The sequence below is a fragment of the Microtus ochrogaster genome, chromosome 18, assembly GCF_000317375.1.
Source record: "Microtus ochrogaster isolate Prairie Vole_2 chromosome 18, MicOch1.0, whole genome shotgun sequence".
NCBI lineage: Eukaryota > Metazoa > Chordata > Mammalia > Rodentia > Cricetidae > Microtus > Microtus ochrogaster.
The window spans coordinates 4344166-4353552 of NC_022020.1; the positions used below are offsets into that span (position 1 = coordinate 4344166).

The 9387-nt window shown below is 43.2% G+C and overlaps 1 protein-coding gene across 1 annotated transcript in view; it reads right to left on the bottom strand.

Annotated features, from left to right (window-relative positions):
• Abhd3 (abhydrolase domain containing 3) overlaps positions 1–9387 on the bottom strand; it is a 49355-nt gene that overhangs the window by 28519 nt on the left and 11449 nt on the right. The window contains exon 4 of the mRNA XM_005355753.3: positions 257–302. Coding sequence (XP_005355810.1) covers positions 257–302 — 46 coding nt within the window. The remainder of the gene's footprint in view (positions 1–256; positions 303–9387) is intronic.

Here is a 9387-nt window from a genome sequence, read left to right on the forward strand (position 1 = left end):
TCTATACACATACTAACACATACATGAAATGACTCACAAGTGCATGTAACTCTAGTTCCAGGGTATCTATACACATACTAACACATACAAGCAAATAAAAGAACTATAAAGTATACTAATTTGAGCTGGAAAGCTTTTCCTACTATGACCTTATATTAACTGCAAAATTAGTTTCAATAAAATATAATGTGCTTTTCATTATAAAACAGGAAATTATTCTTTTTCAAATTGAAGCTTGTCTTTTAAATTTACTTACCAGGAGATTCTCTCCTGCCACTCCTCTGTTATTAAAAACCACACACCTAAAAATGAGGAAAGCAATTTTGTTATTTGTCCACACAGTCCTCCCTAGTGATGTGCTGCTGAGATCATCTTATTGACACTGTCCTACAGCTTTCAAAGAGTAAAAAAAGCTGGACCAGGGAGTAGCTCAGTAGGTAGAGTGCTTGCCTCATATGCATGGAACCCTGGGTTCAAACTCTAGTACTGCATATGATGATTAGGGTGCTGCATGCCTACAATGCCAGCACCCGGGGAAGTAGAGGCAGGAGGATCAGAAGTGCAAGGCCATTTTTACCGAGGTAGCAGTACAAAACTTGAGACTGGCTTGGGAGAGATGGAAACCTTGTCTCAAAACCAGCCTGGGAGAGACGGAGACTCTGTCTCAAATATCTGCCAAACCAACACCCTGAAAAAAAAATCTGTTTTTAGGGACTTTGAGATAGCTTGGCTGATAAAGGCGCTTGTTGCCATGCCTGAGTTCAGTCCCATGACCCACAAGGTTTAAAAAGAGAACTGCCTCTTGCAAGTTGTCCTCTGAGCACGCACGCACACACGCACACACACACACACACACACACACACACACATACACACACACATACATACACACACACACACATACACACACACACTAAATGCAATTAAAATTGCCTGTAATAATGCAATATTTTAACACCAAGCAGTAGCATATTAGTAGTTCAAAAATGTTTAACAATTCTCTCTAAACCTAGGGTCAGATGTACGCTAGCAAACACTCTTACCACTGAGCAACAATCAACTGTCCTAAAGAGTTAAAAAATTCTGTATGTGAGCTCAATTAGAAAGTTTTGTTACTTTTCCTGCTAAAAGTGTGCACTTTTCAACATTTTTTATACATATATATGTCTCTGATAAGCATTTTCAGAAAAATTTTCTGTCAAACATGTTTTTGCTTTAAATGTTTTATTTACATTGTATTCATAGCACTAATAGGAGTCTCTCCATACATTAGAGAACAACTCTTATTCCTCAGGGTTCAGCAAACACAGAAACCAGAATTAAGGGAAAAAATTTACTTTAGCAAAGTATGGTGGCACACACCTTTAATCCTACTACTTGGGAGGCAGAGGCAGGAGGTTATGAATTCGAGGACAGCCAGAGCTACATAGTGAGATCCTGTCTCAAACAAATATTTACTTTATTTTTAATTATTTGTATGACTATTTGTGGTGGTTTGAAGGAAAATGGCCCTTAAAGGGTGTGGCACTATTAGGAAGTATGGCCTTGTTGGAGTGGGTGTGGTCTTGTTGGAGGAAGTGTGAGGTCTCACACGTGCTAAAGCCATGCCCTGTGAGACAGTCTACTTATGGTTGCCTGTGAGTCAAGATGTGAGAACTCTCAGACCCTCTATGCCATGTCTGCCTGCATGTTGCCTTGCTTCCCATCATGATGATAATGGACTAAACCCACCTCAGTTATATGTTTTCCTTTATAAAAGTTGTGGTGGTCATGGTGTTTCTTCATAGCAAAGAAACCCTAAGATACTACGTATCTGTGTGGGAATGTACGTATGAGTGTGGGTGCCTTTGGAGGCAAGAGGGAATCAGACTCCCTGGGTCAGTGGTGTGAACGACCATGTGGGTGCTGGGAACTGAACTCTAGTCCTCTGCCACAGCAACAAGAACTCTTAACTGCTGAGTCATCTCTCTAGGTCTTTAATTTTTTTAAACATCTTATGTGTTTACACACACACGTGGGTGTGCATTTACACGGTATAAATATGGGCGTTAGAGGACAAATCTGCTCTGTTCTTCTGCCATGGGGTCCTGGGGTGGATGTCACATCATCAGGCTTGCTGTCAAGCACATTTACACACTTAGCCGTCTCACTACTCTCAAGACCAGAATTTTATAAGGGGGAAAACATTACCCCTGGGAGTGCTACAAACACCTGGTATGGTGGAATGAACACCAATATACTACTATTTAGTGTTAAAATATTTAACTCTCATTTAACTTTCAGTTAAAAATTATTTACATATATTATGTATTAATACACACATATATAATATATACTACAATTATTGGACAAAATTTTGACTCATACCTATACAGGTTCTTACTGAGTTAGTGAGTGTATATGTTTGTATATGTATTTTCATGCCAATGAAAATTCATTTTGTTTTTGTCCATTTACCTGTGCGATCAAGCCTGTGTAAATTCCAAGTTTCTTCTTTGGGGTTCTGTGATCATTGTGCCGGTTCAGAGCAAAGGTGAGCTGTTAGCCTATAGGACACGCTCAATTCTGACTCACCTCTAAGGGTTCAAGGCACACCACCTCCCCATTGTAGATGGTGGACTAGATCTGGTTATTAACTTCTTCATTCTGTCATTGGTGTCTGAAGTGCCATCTATAGAATTTTTAGATCTAGCTAAAAGGAAATAAACAACTTAAAAATCTTAGGATCAGGCTAAGGAGATGGCTTAGTCTAGTAAAACCCGCCAAGCAGACAGTAGTGCAGCACTTGTGAGCCCAGCACCGTGAAGGCAGACAGGAGTTCTCGGGGCCTCCTGGCCTGAGGCTCAGGTAAGCGGGAAGCCCCCATACGCATGCGCACAAATGTGTTCATGCACCCACATGCACATGTGCGTCCACAGAAATATGACATCACAGCTGGATGTGGTGGCACAAGGCATTAATCCTAGCACTTGGATGGTAGAGGCCAGCGTGGTCTGCACAGAGTTCCAGGCCAGCCAACTAGGCTACACAGTAAGACTTTCTTCACTGACTGCTGTCCTCTTGTTTAAAGAGATAGGATGTCCGGACTGGAGAGATGGCTCAGAGTTTAAGAGCACTGGCTGCTCTTCCAGAGGTCCTGAGATCAATTCCCAGCACCCACATGGCGGCTCACAACCATCTGTAATGCAATCTGGTACCTTCTTCTCGCCTGCAGTGCAGGTAGACATTCAGACAGAACACTGTATACATAATAAATAAATAAATAAATAAATAAATCTTAAAAATAAGAGAGATTGGATCCTCTACCTTTCCCAGGCTTGTCTTAAACTCAGCTGGAAGTCACCCTTCGTCTCAGCTTCCCAACTAGTTGGACTGAGAGAACATTCCACTATACCTGGCTTTCTTCTACCTCCCTCGAGACCACCAAAAAGAATAGTAAGACAGACTAAATATAAATAAAATGTAAGTCGGCCACTAAGACTCATTGTATAAGCACCTAAGCTGCTTGTGTGACCTTGCACCTGAACCTCCTAGTTAAGTAAGAATCGCTTCAGGGAGGAAACTTTAAGGACAGAGTCTAAGGGCTTCTGAAGTAAGATGTCACCTGACTGCAGTGTGAGAAGGCCACACAGCTGGAGAGGGGACAGGAAGAGATGGTTTGCAAATGCATGCAAAAGCAGCCTATCCACCTGGGACTGTCCTCCAAGCTGCAGACTGGGTTTTTGTGCTTTTCCCCAGGGCACCACAGAAAGTGGATCACAGCTCGGAGCTCCTGATTAGACCTCTCCGTCTCTGTCACAGCTGTCTCCTTCTAGTTTGGATGTGGGCAGAAGGGTAAGGAGAAACGAGGAAACTGCCCAGTCAGGTTGCCATCTCTTCCACCAGCTGGTGAGAGGTGGAGACAAGCCACCAGCTAAATTAGCATTCTCCAAACAATTTTTTCCATTTGTCCAAATGACTTTAAATGGTGTATACATAAAAATGGGACTACTAAATGGTCTTCCTGCGTCTTTACCTGTTGAACTTTTTCTTCTCAGCGAGAACAGAATCAATGAGAAGACATAACAAATGAACACATATGGTATGCAGAGGGCCGAGGAGTGGTATCTCTCTGTCTGAAGGAGCAAGACCCCCATAGCTTCATATGTTTGAATTCTTGATCCCTAGTTGGTAGAACTCTTTGGGAAGGATCAGGAGGTGTGACCTTGTCAGAAGAGGCGTGACACTGTGGGTGAGACTGAGGTTTTAGAAGACTCATGCTATTCTCTGTAGCAAGCTTTCTTGTCAGACTGTCTTTGGACCAACATCCCACAAATAATGAGCCAGAGACTATTATTAAATATAAAAACTTGGCACTAGCTTAGGCTTTTTCTCAACTAGCTCTTATAACTTAATTAAATCATTTTTAAAAAAAATCTATTTTCTGCCATGTGGCTTGGTTACTTCTTAGCACAGCACATCCAACTTGCTCCAAGTCTGCTGGTGAAACTGGGCACCAAGATTCTTCCTCCCAGTTCTCTCTGTGCCAAAAAGTTCCACCTTGTCTCTCCTGTCTAGCTATTGGCCATTTAGCTCTTTATTAATCCAATCAGAAGGCGCCTTAGGCAGAGACACATCTTTGCAGTATAAACAAATGTTCTGCAACAATTCCCAGTGTGCTCTCTGCCTCCTGCTTGTGGTTTTAAGCTCTGAGCTCTCAGCTGTTCTTGCTGCCATGCCTTCGCTCCATCACCACGGACTCCAATCCTCTGAAACTGTAAGTTAAATTAAAAGCTTTCTTTTATAAATTACCTTGGTCAGAGTGTTTTATTACAGCAATGGAAATATAGCTAATTCAGAAGTTAACCTCAGCGGTTAACTGTGAAGAGCTCACAGTGCCTGTGCAGAGGACTTGAGCTTAGCTCCCAGCACCCATGTCAGGCAGGTCACAACAGCCTGCAACTCCAGCTCAGTGGACATGATGCTCTTTGGCCTCCATGTATATAGACGCATAATTGAAAAAAAAAAAGAACCTTAAAAAGAAATCTGGTAGGAAGAATGTTCTGAAAAAAAGAGAACACATCCAAAATTTCACATGACTTGCATGCACTTCCTAAGGGTTCTTGTGTGGGAATTTAATTGTGAGGTGTTAAGAGATTAGAAATTAAATCTATGATGTTAACAGATGGGCCCTTTGGGAGATGACTGGGGTCAGACAGGGTCATCCAGGTGTATTCCTACTGCCAAAGAAGAGTGAAAGACAGGACACACATGTGAACACTGCATGTCTCTCCCCAGACAGAAGGAAGGTTATTACCATATGTGACACCTTGGTCTTGGACCTCTGGAAAGTGAGCCGAATTAAGCCTCTTTTCTCTATCAATGTCCAGAGTCCGGTATTTTATTATAGTATAACGCACCAGGGAAGCAGACGAGTTTTCTCTAATGAAAGTTAAATAAACGACATCGAGCTGGGTTTCGATCTTCAGCACTCTAGGCATTTGAGATTAAATGACTCTTTGTTGCAGGGCTGCCATGTGCATTATAGAATGTGCAGTAATATCTCCAGTCTCTGCAAATTAGAAGCCGGTAAAAATGCCCCAGGCACTAGAATCAATAATGTTCTCAGGAGTTGAGAAGAAGCTCGGTGATAAACTTGATTGGCACATATGATGGCCTGATTCCCTAGTGCTCTTTGAAAAAAAAAAAAGGCTCCAGATGTTGCCACATGTCCCTGGGTGCAAAACTGCGCCTTGCTCGTGAAGCTTTCTTACTGTGAGATGGACCAGAGAGTCTGGATGTGCTCAGGGTGCCATAACACATGTGGGCTTCCCTATACACACAGACACACTGAAGTGCTCAGGAAAATGAAATATGTAAGATAAACAGATTTTATCACGTTGTCTTGGATATTTTCTAGCTCTACCATGCAGTTATTTGTTTGTTTTGTGAGATAGGGTTTCTCTGTGTAGCCTTGGTGGTAGGGGAACTCCCTCAGTAGACCAGGCTGACCTTGAACTTGAGATCTGCCTGCCTCTGCCTCCTGAGTGCTGAGACTGAAGTGTGTGTGTGACCCTGCCGACTGTAAAGGGTAAGGAAGGAAGCTACTTCTCCTATGGTATTGATGGCTGCAGACTCACAGTTCCGAAAGAGGAACACAGAAGGCTTCAGTGTGTGCTGCCATGTCTGATAACCGTGAATTTGACCTCTAGGAACCACGTGGTAGAAGGAAAGAATCAATTCCCACGACTGTCCTCTGACCTCCATGCACACCTGATGAACATTTGCCCCTTCCCCACAAAACAAAAAACTAAAATATAATGATAAAATATAAAAGTAGAAACAGCAATCAGAAAGGGGTCGAGTGAGAGAAAGCTTCAGGAATCAGCTGCCACTACCCCTGCCCTGGGAGCTGCAGCAGCTGACAACTAGTGCTCTGCCCTCCAGAGCAATGGTTCTCCGTTCAGCCAAGGCCAGAGAGAACAACCAGCTCTGGAAACTGCTGCCCCTGTCTGTAATTTCATATGTGCAAAAGCAGCTACGTGTCTCCCCAGTATCTGCATTGCAGTGTGTAATCTCAGGTGAGGTGTATATGTAATCTCATGATTGCATCTCAATCTTATGGGCACGTACATCCATGGGTGGTCAGGAAGATGACTTCTCATTAAGCTGTATAATTTTGATAGATCTACTGCCCCACAAGGACTGTGAGACACTTAACAGCCTGCTTTGTTCCTTTACGCAAACTACACACAATTAGCTCACTTTTACCTCAGAGCAAGTTCAAACTGGGCGGGATGTTTCTGTATATGGACCATAAGTTAAAACTTTACAGATATGCATAACGTCAGAGTTACAGATGTTAAACCAAGGTTATTAACACAAAGCAACCTAAAAAATCATGCCAATTCTTCCTTTACCAAGTCTGGCTGATGAAGACCCATCTTGCAGCTTGTCTCACCAGGCACTGTGCTTGTTGTCACAGTCTTACACCAGGAACCTTGAAACCTTGCATTGCCATGGTAAATGGCTCTGTCCTTACCCAAGGAATGTGCTGTGACCAATGAGCTGCAACTCTTGTAACTTTTTTCTCACTGCCTCAAGCCTCCTGTCAAACATGTATTTTAAGGTAGGTGAACAAAGAAAAGAGAGTTGAAACAAAGGAAAACTAGAAAGAATTAGAACTTAGAAGAAAATTTAAAAAAATAGACAGAAAAATAACGAACATGACCCTAACAGCATGTGTTTGAATTTATTCAGTACTTCTCAGAAAATCTCAAGTTCCGTTTTGCTATGCTGTGGAGCTTTTCTTCAAACCCTTGGAGTAGCCTTGAGAGCTGGTCTTTCAGGGCCACCAATAAGCAGGCACTGTGACTACTCACCACCCTGACGGGCATGTTTGCACACTTTGCACGACTACTAATATTAGAAAGACCCATTCATTCAGAATCCTCATCAAACAGAACCTACTGAACTAAAAAGCAAATCAAAGCCTGTAAGAGAGAAACAAAACAACAACACACAAACATTCTCCAGGGAATACCTTCAGTTCCACTGAAGGCCAGGAGCCGTATTTTCAGCTGATGACACAGCACAAGAGGGTTCAACGCCCGGTGAGTGGCACAGAAAGGAAAGCTCTATGGGTTTCCGGGCCGAACTGACAGGACAAGTGGAATAGACACAAGGCAAGAGGCCAACATACGCTGTCCTAAGGCTCAGAGAAGGAAGATGCTCTTAGCTGAAACAAGGCTCCTGTGGTGGTCTGAATGAGAACGGCCCTATATGTGCATGTTTTAAATGTTTGGGCCCCAGTTGCTAGAACTGCTGGGAAGGATTAGGAGGCATGTGCTTGTTGGAGGTGTGTCAGCAGGGGTGGGCTTCACGGCAGGTCCAGTCTAGCTCCCTCTGCCTCCTGCTTGTAGATCAGATGTGAGCTCTCAGCTACTGCTCCAGCACCACACCTTCCTGCCAACTGCCATGCTTTATACCATGATCATGAACTAACTCTCAGAAACTGAAGGTAGGCCACCAATTAAATGCTTTCTTTGCAAGTTGCTTGGTCATTTGTGTCTCTTACAGCAACTGAAAAGTGACTAACACAGTGATCTAAAGGATAATAAATGTGCATGTGGGTGTGTGCTGGTACCTAAGGAGGCCAGAAAACGGGAATCTGATCTCATAGATCTGGAGCTATAAGCCATTGTGAGCCACGGACACAGGTATGGGAACTGAACTCAGGTCTTCTGTTCTTAACTGCCAGTGTTCTTAACTGCTGAGCCATCTCTCCAGGCCTAGGTACTGAGCTCCAAGGTTAGAGACAATGACAGGGGCTCTGGTTCCAGCACAAACTTTGCTTATCAGGCCAACCCTGCCATAGAATAGGGGCTGTAAACTTTCACAATGTAGGAAGCAGGTAGAGCACAGCAGCAGAGTAGGCAGAAACTGAAAGCCAAGTTGACATAGAGAGAATAAATCAGCACTTGGGAGTGGGGGCTCCCTGTTTAGTTTTGTGATGAGTAGCAGAAGTTGGTATTTTCAGTGCAGTCAAAAATCCAGCAGAAATACTTCATCTTATGATCATGAAGAGTATAAAGTCTGAAACAACTATTATGGCTGGAAATAGAAAAGATAGAAAAGAGCTCTAAATTCTAGATAAAAACTGGGCCTCAATCTCCACATTACTCTCCTGTTCCAGCTCGCTGCCTGGCAGGTTCTGAGCAGCAACCTTAAGGCTGTCAACTAGACATATTAGTGGCTGTTCATCATAGATGATACAGAGTTGAACTCTGAGTTTAGCCAACCTGCCTGCTAATAAAGAAAATCAGTATTATCCAGGAAAATATAACAGAATCCAGCCTTTTGATTTCCTTTTTCTCTATGTAGCCCTAGCTGTCCTGGAACTCACTTTGTAGAGCAGGCTGGTCTCAAACTCACAGAGACCTGCCTGACTCTGTCTCCCGAGTGCTGGTATTACAGGTGTGTGCCACCACTGCACAGCTCAGCACCCAGAATTTTTAAAATGGGCCATCTACAACACAACTCAAAATTAGTGAACCATGAAAAAATGAGAAAACAACCCACACTCAAGAAATAAGACAACTGTTCTCGTGTAGTCCAGATGGTAGAATTAAAACAAACATAGAACACTTGTGATTCTGTGTGTGTGTGTGTGTGTGTGTGTGTGTGTGTGTGTGTGTGAGAGAGAGAGAGAGAGAGAGAGAGAGAGACAGAGACAGAGAAGGACAGCACCTACAAAAACGGAAGTTCCTGAGTGAGGCTGGAGAGATGGCTCAGCAGTCCCAGCCCTGGCTGCTCTTTCAGAAGACACACAGCGGTCTGTTCTGGGATATCTCAAGCCATCTTTCAGAAGACACACAGCGGTCTGTTCTGGGATATCTCAAGCCATCT